Below are 15,085 nucleotides of genomic sequence, written 5' to 3'. Positions count from 1 at the left end.
TTTCCATAGCGTAGCTGACCAATAAATGCTATTTTAGGCGTAGAATGTCATATTTAGAACTACAGTGCTCTGCAACAGAATTCCCAGAGAGGTCAAAGTAATTCAGAAACCAACTTGCAGGTTTCAAAGGAACATTTCAAAAGACCTATATACTCTCCATCTCATATCTGAACATCTGTTAATAATCTTTTTTTGGACAGACGTTAGAAAACACAATTCTGTGGCACATGCAGTTTGGTTCCACACAGAAATTAAGTATTGTGCATAATTTCTCAAAAACTATGTTCTGTGCTTCTTATATAACACACTGACCTCCAACTAAGCTCTGAAAACTTGCGTAACACACCACGTAACAGGAAATCACAAAAATGTTCACCAAGTTCCAGCAGCCCCCCCTTGTTTCTCAGTATCAATCCAGAACTGACCAATAAAAATCTACTCCTATTTAGGAAAGAATGAATTTGTCAACTTGAATTTAACTCCAGATTCTCTTTGTCCTCTTAGTTTGCTTCACAACGCGTTTTCCATTATAGACTTCCCTTCCCTGCACACAACTCCTGCTGAGGCAGCTCTGTACAACTACCTTTGCTGATCACTTTTGTTTCAACAAGGTTCAACTCCATTAAAAGAAAGATAAACACCCTAGAAATATTCTCCATTTTCCTTCCTGAGGGAAGTCTCCATCTTCTTCACGCTTAAAAGGAGCAGTAACTCCAAAAGCAAGTATCTGTCAGACACAGATATTGTCAATCCATTTATCTATTCCATAATATTCTGGTGGACATATGGCCATTGCAATATAAAATTCTATATAAAACACAGACTTATATAAAATTAAGTTAGAATTATATAAACTTTATATAAAATTAAGAAAAGAAACCATCAGAAAATTACTGCAGAAAATATCAAAGTGTTTGTCTTTACATAATTGTGAGACTATTCTTGCAATAGTCTCAAAAAAAGTCTTTTTTCAATTTATTCTCTATTTGTACCAGGTTAAAGATGCCTCATCTGTATTTCAGCCAGGACAATCAGTATTAAATCAGTTGAAGACTAACATTTGAATTGCCATGCCTGGGATTCACACCATAAGGATGTGGAAAAGCTGGTGCAGCCATTAGCTTTGGCAGCTGCTGTGTCAACTATTGGTGCTACTTCACTGGTTCATTTTATTAATCCTTTCAACAAAAACACATTAGATAAATTTCAGTTCATTGCCTTCATCACTCCAACTAAAAAATGTTTCCACAAAACACTGAAGAGCTACATTCAATCAGTGTTATAGCAATGAATATTCAGCAGATAATTAGTGATTCACAAATTAGCCTTAACGGTCAGTCTAGATACTGTCTAACAATAAAACATTTTTCTAATATCTTTGAAATAATGAGATTTTAAAGGTGCATTTGCTACACACAAAATCTCAATATGTCTGATAAAATTGCTCTTAAAAGTAAGAAAAACATGGTTTCCATAAAGGTATTCTGTGAAGGAAAAATTATGGAGGACTATGTAAAAAATATTTAAATCATAATCTTCAAATTACATTTATAGACTATTTCAAAACCTATAAGAAGGATACTGTACACTTATGTGTACAAAAGTGTACAGTATTCTTCTTAGAGATTTTGAAATATTCTACAGAACACACTTGAATAGAGTGAAAACTTTTACTTGCCTTTTAGCCATTACTGGGGAGAAATGCAAACATAAACAGGACATAAGAATCTCTTTGATACTTTAATGAGTTTCTGGTACTCCAATTCGACCTCACATTTCCTTTTCCTCCAAGAAGAAAAATTATGGCCTAATTCTAGAATAATTTCTAAACAACTATCAGTTTGATTAAAGAAAATACTGACTCATTCTTGGCATGAAGTTAACTCTGAAAAAGCTGTTAGCATGAGATGGAAATCCAGGCAGTCAGAAGTATCCTAAACACTGCCTGTAAATGATGGAAGTCAACAAATGTTATTCCCAAAATTAACGTTACCCTAATATTATACTCTTCTGAAAAACTAACTATTCTGATACATCTTGTGTTGGCCCAATCTCTAAATTACTCATTCACATTTTTTGAACTGTTTTCACAGCATTCAGGATTTTGACACGCAGTAACTAAAAACATCAGGTAACCACTTATACCCTGAGACTTCTGATTCAACCAAATCACTGATTTTCCTCTGGCAAAACCAGCATTTCCCTGTGACATTCCTGCTACAGAGAGCCTGGCCGCACCAACTCACCCGTGGGATGTGTGTTCTGGGATTTGAAGAGGCCCACCACACTTTTTCCATGGAAGCCCCCAGACCTGAGGAGCAGAGTGCTGTTCTTGGTGTTCTTCCAGCACACCACGGGCAGGCGGTTGTGGCGGTAGCAGCGAGCCACTCTCTGCAGGCTGCTGTCCTGCACAGACTGAGGGACCACCAGCAGCCCAGGATAGCTGCATGCACAGCAAAGGGGAAAAAAAAAATTAAACAATTAAAATTGCTTTCAAAATGCTCAGCAATAAAAATAAAATTGCTAAAATTACAAGCTGAAAACACGTCTTAATGAAATACACTTTAAGTGTTAGAATTACTTTTATTTTTAAAGTAATTTTTATCCAAGCCTAGCAAATGTATTAAGTAAACTGCATTTTAAATAGAAATTGAATTATGAAAAATTTGTAAGACTCTCATTACTAATAACTTTCCATTTAAGGTTATATTATATTTGGTAGTATTTTTCTTCTTAGCACATCTCTTATCTATCACTATAATGAAGTCATATTTTTAAGCATGACAGAAAACACAATTTTGAGGTACACAAATGATGCAGTAGTTCCATTTTGACAATTGTATATGAAATATGAGAATTGAAAGGAAAGAATGTTAGATTGCCTAAAGTATCACAATGAAAACAATAGTCTTTCGTTTATGGAAAAATATATTTAAATTTTACAGTTGGAGTCCTTGGAACAGAGTGCTTGACACTGCATTTTTGTGTTCTGTTAAAGCACTGCAATGCACTGAGAGATAAGGAAATTCACTGATATAATACTTTAAAGATAGAAAACACAGCAAGATGGTAGTTTTGTTCATGTTAGTGAAAGAAGGATTCAAGCAATATGAAAATATGATTTTCTATTGCCTCCAGAAAAAAAAAATCAATTTAAGTGCCAATTTCATGTATTAAGAAGAAACTAAGATGAGGAACAAGAAACAGCTGTTACTAGATAACTGCTTAGTAGATAACTTTTATTCCCTCTACAATATACACTATTTCTGCAAATTCAATTCTTGGACATTTATTCAGTTGTCCTCAGACAAAATAAATGCATATGCTATTTACAGTCTACACAGCAACCACAGTAATACAGCAGTAGGTAAGCATTTATATACTGAGATTTGTAATTCTTTCAGCTACTAATTATATTTTCAAAGAAAGCCTAGAGAGTATTAAAACTCATGGTTTTAGGGGAGGAAAGGGTTGTCTGCATAATGTTCAAAGCATAATGAAAATGGACAGATTTCATGCCTTCATCTGCATTGCACTCCATGGTGACTTAACAAAACCAGTACTCTAGACAAGTCAGAAAACAAGAAAGGATCTAGTATTTTCCTTTTGTGCCCTTCTTCCTGGCAATTCCATTGTCCATAATGAAAGCAATGACCAGCCTAAACTGGCTCTAGAGAATGCAAATGTCTTCTGATATAACTCATGCAGATAGGCTTTTGTATTAAAAGGAATTTTTGTGGGCAGTGTCAGCAAACTACATCAGCTTTCCCAACAAAAAGAAAGGACTTAGTAACACTGATGTGCTAAAACACAGCATGTGACTTTCAGCACATGACAAACTTTGAAAGTAAATACTCTCATGAAGTGAACTCTAACACATACTTTTTAATTTGAAGATAATAGTTACTTATAATTGCTTCTGAAGCTTGCTTTTTTATTTTGGAGCAGAAGAGATGCTAAATGCAAATACGGACATAATGCAGATATTAATGCAGCTATACACACATGTGTGTCTAGTTTCAGCTGCTTCAGTGAATTGCCAGACTCACCTCCTGCAAAGGGAATACATCCTGTTCAGTGCAGTTATTCTCAAGTACTCTGTTTTGGAGCGAGAGGAGTTGGTGCTGATGGTGCCCAGCCCCAAACGCTGATAGTCCCTGAAGCAGGCTCTTTCCACCAACTGCTCCATGGTTGATTTTTCTGATGCTTTCAGGGTACCACTGGTGTGCAGCTCACTGTCATCTGAAACTAAAGGGAATAATCTTCATGGGGAGGCCAGCAGTTACACAGCAAACAATGCTACTTTCTTCCAAACAAGTTTGTGCTGCTCTCAGGCATGAATGGCAAGGTCCAGGACATGCAAACCACAGCTTACTGAATTTATAAACACTAAAACAGTATTTTAGTCAGCAAACCTGACTACAGCACCATGTTACCTACTGTGCTTGTGGCGGGCATGACTAACATCTCTCTGGCTAAAATCCTAGAGAAAGTTATTCACATATTCATTTGAACTAAAGACAGATAATCTTTACCAATTTACAAATTCTTTACAGATTCACTACACATTCAAGATAAAAATGAACTACACAAATTTTTTTTTTTAGCTATCTTCAGAAGAGGTAACAATCTTTTTAAGGCTTTAAATGTTTCAGTGTTGTAATTTCACAAGAAATGACTGTTGGGTTCTGAATGTCTCAGTTTCAGTGTCAGGCAGCAGCTTTCTTCAGCCGTGCATATCAGCTGCCCTTTCCAAAGCAGACAAAACTTCAGCCACGAGAGATAAAAAACTATGTCACAAGTTCAAACTACTCTGAAATTCAAGTCAAGCAAGGTCTTTGTACAAAACCTGCCACCTGCCTATTAGTGACACTTTCAACCATTTCAAATACTTCTGAGAGCAGATTTACTGCTCACAGCATGTATCAGTTACTTGCCACCATCTCAAGCATTGAAATATGTGCATATGAGACCTACTTCTTCATGGATGAGGCACTGAAAAGTATAGGAGGATTCAAACTTAAAACAGGACTTCATAAAACTGGAATTCAAACTTATTTAGAAAATAAAAATTATGCTATAATTAACATTTTACTGGCAGTAGACAACATTCAGGATTTACAGAAGTAGTACCTGTATGATTTTCTTTTCTGTGCATCTTAAGCATAAAAGCTAAATGAAAAATTTTCTTTGCCCTTTCAGCTAAAGAAAAAAAATCTTTATTTGATCTACATAATAAAGTTGAACACTCTGGATGTCTCCTCTTTTTCCTCTTTTTTCATATTTGTCATGGTAAGAAGAAGTTCACACAACATCTGAAGTATGAAGTGCACTAATGAGAAACAAATTTAAATGAGCTTTAGAAAGAATTCTTTTGGGTTATACAAAATCTTGGTATTTAACAGTTTTGGATGGAAAGCTATAACTGACTCAAGATGAGGGTGCATTTTGTGAAGTATTTTTTCCTAAATGGATTTTTCTCCCATGAAAGCAGGTACATTGGTGATCAGACTTGGCAAAACACTCTCCTGTGCATAAAAAGCTAAACATAAGAGCTCCTATCCATGTCCTTAAGCTGAAGAGGGAGATGAAGACATTTTGCTGCCTCAAGTTTAACATGATTTATTTGATTTTGAAAAACTCAGCAATAATCCCTCTATTTTACTGTTCTTGAGATATGACTATTTAGAAAAGAAGGTTTCAGTCTCTTGTTTTATTGAACACACCCATATGACCACTATAAGAAAAAGAATTTACTAATGATTGAGATATTCTAAACTCTGAAAACAAAGAGATGAGGAGGAATTTGAGGGAAATCAGATGCTCATTAGCAACAACTCATAACTACAGTACTGTGCCCAGTTTTCAAAATCACATTGCAAGATAGATGTGGACTACCTAAAGAAGCCTGAGAAAAGGGCAATGAAGAGGATCAGATGTCCATCAAGACTAATAAACAAAGAACTGAAAGAACTGCACAGATTTAACATTGAGAAGACAACGGAAAAATACTACAATAGATCATAAATACATCATGCACTGCAATCAGAACAAGGGGAATCATCTCTTCTATCTGTATACAGTGGCAGAGTAAGAAATGAAGAGTTTAAACTGCAGCAAGAGGATGTTTAATCCTGAATCTCAGAAAATTGCTCATTTTCTCCAGCATTAAGGATGGTTTCAGTATTGGTATACGCTGCCTAGAATTGTGGAACTTCCACCTTTGAAAGCTTTTAAGAAGAAGTCAGGCAAACACCTATGAGGAACAGATGAAGTATGTTGATCTTGCCTTGGGGCAGAGAGTTGGACTACTTGATCTCATGAAGTTCCTTCCAGCCTACCTTTAACAATTCTTTTTTAAGTGCATCACCTGCTGTAGATAGTTCATTGTTGGCAGAGCTGCATAGTTTCCTATACTTCAGTTTTTGAGACTTGCAAACAAGTCAGAACCAAAGCCACAGCAGTCAATACAAAAGGAATTGCAGTGATTGCTGCCTGTGCTCTCTGCACTCTGTCTGGAGCAGAGCCACTGCTGCTGACAGCTCCCTGTCCTTGATGTGCCAGTCCTGCATGGAGAGAACAGCAAACTCAGCCTTTGGTCACTTTAACATGTTCCCAGCCAAGACACCTGGAAAGCAGCAGGCCTAGAGACCCACAAGTTGTAATTTTAGATTTCTTTTTTTTAAGAAGGAAAAAAGTGACTGACACTAGTCTTATACAGCACCTGTGTTCATGGAAGAATATTATTGTTTTGTGTATCAGCAATGCAAAAACTCTGCACACTTCTTCATCATCAAGAAACTGTGAATGCACAGGTATGACTGTGCTTGGTGTCTCTGGGTGAAGGACAAAACCACCCCAAAAATCACCCAGGTCCAGCCTGCAGAATTGTTTCTGACCCAAAGAACACATAACATCAGAGCACATGCTAATTCAGCACTTCAGGAGAGATGCTGGAAATTCAATTAAGAAGGTAATTTTTCAGCACTCTGAAGACACTGTGTTTTCCAAAGCTTTCTTTTTGCCTATTTCTCATCACTTTATCTGGAATGAAAGAAGAGAAACAGTATTTTTAAGCTTGCCTGGAATGGCTTTCTTCCATTTCAGGGAGAACAGAAGCTTCATTCCTGCTTCAGACAGCTCTCACACATCTGTTCCTAAGTCACATGAGTTGCCTTGCTCAGTGACCAAACATTCAACAGCAAATTCGGCTTGTTTGATGTTTGGAAGAAATTATCAGTGTTTGAAGAACACTTCATTATCTGAGATGGCTGGATTTTTTAAAGAAAGAATGCTTTGACAAAACAACACCTGTTTATGTACAGGAGAATCTGGTTCCCTCTAGTGGTTTATTATAAATTAGCAGTGGTCCAGATAAGGATATACAGACAGCAGCATATGGGAGAAGGAAAAGAGGTTTTTTGGGGAAAGTCAAACTCCACACCATCACACAAACTGCACAAAGTGCCCAAACCTCTTTCTACCTTCTACCCCAAAATAATTTCAACCAAAAATATGGGAAGTGGCATTTTCAGTAGTAACGAAATCTGCTGCTTTCAGAAATCATTTCTCAGTTGCACATCCACAAAAGTCTCCAATTCACTCACTCTTGCACCTCACCAGTTACTGCTTCCTCATCACAGACCAGCTGCAGATGTCAGATGTCTAGAGATAAATGGAAGCTGCAGCATGCTTCTGTGCTGTTTCATCTCCATTAGCATGATGTAAAAATGATCTAAAAGATATCATATCTAAATAGTTTGATAATTAAAAAACAATCCAGTACTTTGCTGTACCACTGAATTAAGTCAACTTCCTCTTCTCATTGCAAAAGAAAACAGTCACTAAACACACAAATTCGAAACCCTTCTTCTTCCTGTCTAGGAAACCCTTCAATTTCTTGTTGAAGGCATTTCTCACTCAATATACCAGAATGGAAGCATAACAGGACAGATTTATTAACCAGCATGGACAGAGAAGTCACACTCTTACCAGAGATATCATCCTCTTCATTCCAGCCAGGCCGATTCCCTCTCTCCTCCACTATGGTCCCTGTTTTCTTCTTCAGCAAGTACTGGCGCCCAATTGTCATCTTCCCAGCACGTTTTGCTCCCTTCACAATGCTTTTGGAGAAGGTACTGTAAATCCAAAACAACAAAAGCATTTGGAAACATTCATCTGATTCTGCCTGATAGCATTTACAGATTTCTAGAAAAAACGCAAATAAAATGGATTTAATAGTTTTTCACTTAATATAACAACTACAAACTTCAGAAAAACTGCTTCCTATGTTAATTTTGAAACAAAAATTGTATTACTTTAAGATAAATTTATGTCCTTTTTTTCCTACTGGTAATGAATACCACCATTAGGGAGGTCATATTTCTTTAGGTTTTTTTATTTTGCTAGTAATGTGATAAAACTAGAAAGTTGCCAAAGTAAAGGCAGGAAAGATAGAAATTATATTCAAGTTTTAGGATTTCATGACTAGCTTGGGATTCTATTTCCTGTGTCAACAATGCACTAATCAAGAGAATCACAGGAGCCAACACTCTGGAACAGACTAATGATGCAGCTGGTCCAATAAAAATTAATGTGTAACATAAAATTCGAAAGAGGACCCAAAGCTCAAACTCTAAATTAAAAACCAGTAGGGCAAATGCACAGGGTAAAATTAATCCTAATTCTCACCAGGCTTTAAGTGGTTAGGCTACTAATTATAAAGTAATACACAATTAATCTTCTTTCCATGTTAAGGTTGCATAGCTCAAGTTGCTACCTCTACTTTGTGTGTTTCAAAATGCAATAAGGTGCTCATTCAAATCTACTGCAGCCAGAAGTTTAGATCAAGAATATAATTCCTACCCCAAATAAATATCTGTACCCTACTAATCTATTTCTTACTCAGGATATACAAAGAGATGCAAACTAGCAATCACTTATTTTGACATGATCTCCACTTGTGCATTGTTGTTCAGGGCATTTGGATAACACAAGACAAGAACATCAGTAAGAAAAGAAAAGAAAGGAAGGCAGGCTGTACCGGAATGAAGTGTTCTTTTCTTTCTGTTTGGGGAGAATTATCTGTGGTGCTGTCTGCCCAGCTGCAAAGGCAAAAGTGCTGAAGATGGACTGAGGGTAACGGAACTTCATCAACTGTTTCTTAAATATTTCCACCACTTCAGGACTGACTTCTTCATCAAATGCTACTTTAATTAACTGTGTATTAAAGACATGACATGTTAGAAACTGGAAAACAATCTGAGAATTTCAGAAATGGAAAGATTCTAAAATATAGTAGCAAAATTCCCATACTTTCACAGTATTATGCCCTTCAGAAAATACAGATATATGTACATATGTCTCATTTATTTGACAGCTATTGCACATTTTAAGAATTTTTTAAATTTATGTCCTAATACTAAGGTATCTTCACTAGGCAGCATCTGGAATTCTCATAAGATCAAATACAAAATATTTTGGTAAATCCAAGTTGTAGTGCTGGCACTAAGACATCTACAGCAGTTCAAATTCTGGTCACATGGGACAGCTTAGCTGGGAAATAGTCTGCCAGCTCTGCCCCTACACTGGGAACTGAGGTTGGTAATGCACTTCAAAGACTCAGCAAGCCAGCAACTTCAGCATTCATATGTCACAACCATTATATTTCTATTACTAAGATGTTCCAATTTTGGCCTCACCTTGCAAAGTGTAGAAAATTGCTAGTAAAAAAAGGTGATAGCGAAATCTGCTCCTTAAAAAGGAAATAACCTTGTGCTATTCAACACTGATCCTTCTACTTGACTAAAAATGCTTTTTTGAAAGGTTCCGGGGGGGGGAAAAATCCCATCCAATCATCCTCTGCTGAAAGCAAGTCAACAATTCAGGGAAAACAAATAAGAGACAGAAAATACGGAATCCATAAAAAGGCCCAGAAGAACTCTAAGAATGTGGAGAAAACAAACAAAGAAATATCCTAGAGCTCTGTTTCTGAGCACATACCTAGACACCTTTTAAATTCCTTTGCTTGCCATCTAGGAGGTGGATTTCATCCTTGCTTTTCCAATTTCACTTGTTTTGTAAATACTTTCCAAATGACTAATGGCTCTGTTGTTCTAGGACCTCCTTGAAAGGAGCCCTTCAGTCTTTCGGGGTTACACAGATCTGAAGTTTTAAAGATACCAAACAGCATAGCTGCACACAAACCCATCTGAAAATCATAATTAATAAACAAAGGGGAGGGGCTATTTCATCCCCTGTGCTGAACCCTGGCTGTTACATGGGGGACAGGGAATAAACTGTTTGTGGCTTGTTTTTGTTCTCATAACCTAATACAAAACTATGCTAAACAAAAGCAAAGATGATGTTTGACCTGAATCCAGCCCTGAAAACACTGAGCTGTGTCTGTATTTATCACATCATTGAAGCATGCTAAGTATTCTGGTAAAAAGATTTCTGGAAAATAAAAGTCCTCTCAAAAGTCCACAAGAACAACTGTTTTTTGCTTGTTTTACTCATTAGCATTCCTAATTTTGTGTTTTTGAAGAGGATACTGAAGGATGATTAGCTAAATGATGCTCATTATTGTAAGGAATTAGTAAAATGCTGTTTTGTTATGGTTTCAAATGTTGGAGTTACTGTTCTCAACGAAAATACGCTTCTGCAGTCAGTCAACCCAGCAAAGTATTTCATATCTTCAGCACTGCAGTCTATTTTCAGTCCATGATACAGAATTCTTTGCTTGCAGCATTTTGATCTCTCAGGGTTTGACCACGGTTAAGACCAAAACCAAGAAGGAAAACTCAGGAAAGACTTCAGGATTCCTAATTTTTACCAGTTCATCTCTATCAATTACCCTGCAATACACACTTCTGTTGAACACACTGATGGGGATCCTACAGAAAATTCCAGGATCTGTGCCTGTCATATAGAGGCTCATTGGTTCTATCCTAAAGATTCCTGGAGTGCAGCTTCCATGTGCAACATTCCAGGACTTTCTGCCATGGATTTTAACAGAAAGCTGGTGAAGTGACAAACCTTGAGGAGAAAGCAACACTTACAGCTTTTCCATATTGATTCCATGTAGCTGGAGGAGAGGAAGCAGGTTCTTACTAGCCTCCCTAGACCTCTACTTATACATGCAGGGATTCTGGACCCAAACCAGCCCTTTTCTGGTTCCAAAACAGGTGAGGAAAGCAGTGAAAGAAATCCAGTGTGAAAATAGCAACCCTCTGTAAATATCAAGTGGGCCAAGAAATGTCAGGGTTTCTATGAGTTCTGCCTTGTCTGTTGACCTTGCAGGGCAGAGAACCGAACTCCCCGCAAATACCAGGGCAAAGTGCTGCTCATAAATATCCAGAGCTGCCTGCAGCCACATAAATTTTCACAAAACTTCCTTCTACCTGAAAAGTGGCTGAACTGATCTGCAGCCCTTCCTGCATGCTCTGCTGCAGCTGGTTCTGGATACTGATCTTCTTCTCCTTGGTCATGGAGGCGATGGGAAAGCTCCGGATCACCGTCTGCTCCCCAACTGAGGATACAACACACAGACACTTGTCAGACCACACAACCTCTGCTCACACTGTCACTGGAATAAACAAGGGTGGATAAGTACCAAGCAACATGAACATGATGGTACAGGATTAATTTCAGGCAAAATATCCAAAAAGTTGGCAAATTCCTAAAGCGTCATTTGTAATCTGAATTTCTACTCTATTTCAGCTGTGATGATTACAAAAATATTCTCCTTCCTTCTGAGTCTTTCTACATAATGGAAATGCACCCCCAAAACCAAGGTTGGTAGGGGGTAAAGAAACATTTTCAAGTTTATTCAGATTTCATAATTCAATATATAACTTAAAAACAGAAATTATATACTTTGATATCTTTACATATGACCATAAACTTTCCACAATACATTTATACTTCTGACTGACAATCTGATTAGAAAAAGCACATGTTAAACTATGAAAAAATAGAATTCAGAAGAGCTGACATATTAAGAAAATACTGTTATTTCCAAGCAATAATTTTAGGTAGAATACCAACTCATGAATATTTTTCCTTTCACTTGCTTCCAGTGTCTGAAAAAAACCTGTTTAATGATGTTGACGCTTGAATAGGTGGACAGGCCAGCCCAAAATCCTACCTATCTGAAGGACCACAATTACCACTGTTTGGATTTTCTTACCCAGCTGATCGTGAGGAGTGCCTTTAAATATAATTCTGTAAGTGGTAAGGAACAAAGCTCCCTCAGCAGGGAGGATATGAGGACCTCCAACCAGTCCTCCCGTGGCTTCCTCTCTGCCATCGGGATCCAGCAGCACACGGAGACCTTCACAGACAAATTCTTCTCCTGGCAGTAAAGTTGGCCGTAGAATTTTGGGCTGATGCAAATAAATGGAAATATAAGTGTAAATCAGTGTTATACCTCAGGTTAGCAATAACATTTGGCTTTAAAAGCTTAAAAACAAAATTGTTATGACACTTAGTCCAAAGAAGGGAGATGGAGTTTGGACTCAAGGAAGAGAAATGGGTCACAAAAAGCAGTGGGCATGCAACAGCTTGTTTATGATCAGAAGTCTGGCTCTACTAGTTTCATATTTCATGAGACCAAAGCCAAGCACTTTATTTATCACTAGTGGAAATTTTCTTTTAATGTTTTGATATTTCCTCATAACATTATGTGAGGAAAAAAAAATGACAAGATTAAATGATTCTACTACTTGTAAAGATTACAAATATGTTTCATAACACTTGCCTTCTGTATTGGTGGAAGCCTCCTACTCTCACGATGGACAGCCTCCAGAGTCTCTATGTGCATTGCTACAATGCCTGAAAAGCAGGAACACTATAAATGAAGTCTGACACAATGGGAAAGAAAAAGCTGCCCTGTAATTAAAACTCTGATAATTCTGAAATTCTCAAATTTTGACATCAAGGAAATAATTATCTGACATTCAAAAGCAATTACAGTCTGGAAAAGAACACTCTAACTTATCTGAAGGTAACTCAAATTAGAAAGTGCATTTGTTTAATTAGGAAAAGAAAAAAGACTATAAAGCACCTCTTTGTGACAATTCCTACCTGGTATCATGCAGTGCAGACCCTTGATGTGATCCTGTGTGACCCCACTTTCTGTGCAGACCTTGTCAATAAATCTGGTGATGAAGCGCACGACTGCGTTTGCAACATCATTGTTCTCTGAGTCCTCAAACCCACTCTCAGTGTCATAACTCTCTGCAACACTGCCTGCAATGCTAAGGGCAGAAATAAAAGCAGTAACAAGTGTGAACAATTCAGCTGGTGATGCACATGTGACACTTGAACAGACACTGACAAGCTGTGGGGATTTTTCCTAGTTACAATTTGCAAACCTTGCAGAAAGGTGGTACCACAATTACATTGTACTTTCATTGCCAAAACTTCATGAATGATGACACTGGACAATTTTCTCTCCATGAGGTCAGGACAGATAGGCCCAGAAGAGAAAAAACAGCTTTTTGGAAGTGAGCTCTGTGTCTTCCCTTCATAAAGTCAAGTAAAGTATTTGCAATCCATGGTAAGCAAATATCCAGTTATATAGAGAAAATCATTAATTGTATATTTAGGTTACAGAGCAAAGCAATCAAAAGCTAAAAAGATCATAAGGAAAATTTTTTGTGCATTAGATAAGCAAGCAAGTCAGTGGGAGATGTACTTTAAATGGCTAAAAATGCCTCCCATAATAATATTTGGGGCCAAATTCATAGATTGCAACATACACCACAAGCAGTCTACTGAGCATATCCTAATGCCTGAGATTAGAGGCGTGTAGTCAGCAGAAATTAGTAACTCCACGGGGAGCTTCATCCTGATAGCCTTTTACTTCTTGCCAATGTACTCACATAGTGTTCTACAATTTTATCAAGTGAGAATTTGTACAGAGAGGTGATAATGAAGACAATAAACAGGGAGGAAGGCTTGTTATGAAATGTCCTGGATTTGCATGCTAGGGAATGAATGGAACTGGTGTTATACTCCTACTGCTTCCTTAGTAATTTAACCTTTGCCATTGTGGTTTAGTCCTCTTGCTTTTTGTGACCTCAGTGCCTTTCCTCCTTTGCAGCTGTTGCACAGAAATGAAGATTTTATAGATGCTATACAAATGCTGTCTTGGTTTTAGGTTCATACAGTGGTTTTATCAAATTAAATAAAAACCAACAGAGTGGGTTTGGGGCTGCTGTTTTCTTTCTCACCAAACCCCATGTTTGTCTTCAACATCTGCATTACTAGATTAAAAATTCTTACTGGGACAATACAATGTTCCTTTAAATGGAATCACTCCAGACAAAATTCTGTTACTTGAGAGGAATCATGTTAGACTTCTACTCAACTACTGAACTTGAAAGGAGTGAAGATGCTGAAACAATCTGATATTTAGAGTACAGCCACTGTGCAAGCTGTGACCCATCCAGCTGGATGAGCACTGGCCTTGGGTACCCACCTGTTTGTGACAATGCTGTTGCTTCCACTCTCCCAGTCCCCAGTGGCTGATGTCCTCAGCAGCTTGTTCTTACTTGTATCCAGGGGTACCAGCAGGTACACCATGAGGTTGGCAAAATGAATGGCCTGGCTGAAAACTGTGCTTTCCTCATTCTGGACCAGCTCCTGCTGTGTCTGTTTATTAAGGGTTGGCCATAACCTCAGCTGCTCAGCAGCCAGGTCCATTGCTGTCTTCTCCTGGTCTGCAGGAGGTTTCTCCTAGAAGACACAGAGAAAGAAATATAAAGACATAGAAGAAAAGATAAAGCTACAAAAAAAAAAAAAACCAACACCAAAAAAAAACAATGCTTGGCCAAGGCTTTACTTATTACATTGCTAATTAAACTTCTTCAGTTATTTAAATTATATATTCATTTAAAAAGAAAGAGCAAATAACTATCCTCAACAGGGTTTAAGGAGAGTTATGATTATGGGAACTGAGGTTTGAGAGCAGTTTACTGAAATGCACCAGTAGCACAACGTGGGCAGTTCTAAATAACATCATTGCTTTCAAGGTCTTTTTTATGCCATACAATCTTCCCTGTTTCTTCATAGTGGTTTA

At 37.5% G+C, this 15,085-nt stretch overlaps 1 protein-coding gene across 7 annotated transcripts in view; it reads right to left on the bottom strand.

Moving 5' to 3' along the window:
- Nucleotides 1-15,085, bottom strand: part of SBF2 (SET binding factor 2) — a 233,506-nt gene that overhangs the window by 34,258 nt on the left and 184,163 nt on the right. For all 7 annotated transcript variants that reach the window (XM_030949213.1, XM_030949215.1, XM_030949217.1 and 4 more), the window contains exons 19-27: nt 14,486-14,742; nt 13,087-13,259; nt 12,761-12,834; nt 12,191-12,386; nt 11,403-11,530; nt 9,044-9,219; nt 7,993-8,138; nt 4,050-4,248; nt 2,247-2,443 (exon numbers count right to left, since the gene is read on the bottom strand). In XM_030949213.1, coding sequence (XP_030805073.1) covers nt 2,247-2,443; nt 4,050-4,248; nt 7,993-8,138; nt 9,044-9,219; nt 11,403-11,530; nt 12,191-12,386; nt 12,761-12,834; nt 13,087-13,259; nt 14,486-14,742 — 1,546 coding nt within the window. The remainder of the gene's footprint in view (nt 1-2,246; nt 2,444-4,049; nt 4,249-7,992; nt 8,139-9,043; nt 9,220-11,402; nt 11,531-12,190; nt 12,387-12,760; nt 12,835-13,086; nt 13,260-14,485; nt 14,743-15,085) is intronic.

Source organism: Camarhynchus parvulus, chromosome 5 (assembly GCF_901933205.1).
Source record: "Camarhynchus parvulus chromosome 5, STF_HiC, whole genome shotgun sequence".
Classification (NCBI taxonomy): Eukaryota; Metazoa; Chordata; class Aves; order Passeriformes; family Thraupidae; genus Camarhynchus; species Camarhynchus parvulus.
The sequence above is the reverse complement of the archived record's forward strand: the minus strand, read 5'-3'. Positions and strand labels throughout refer to the sequence as shown.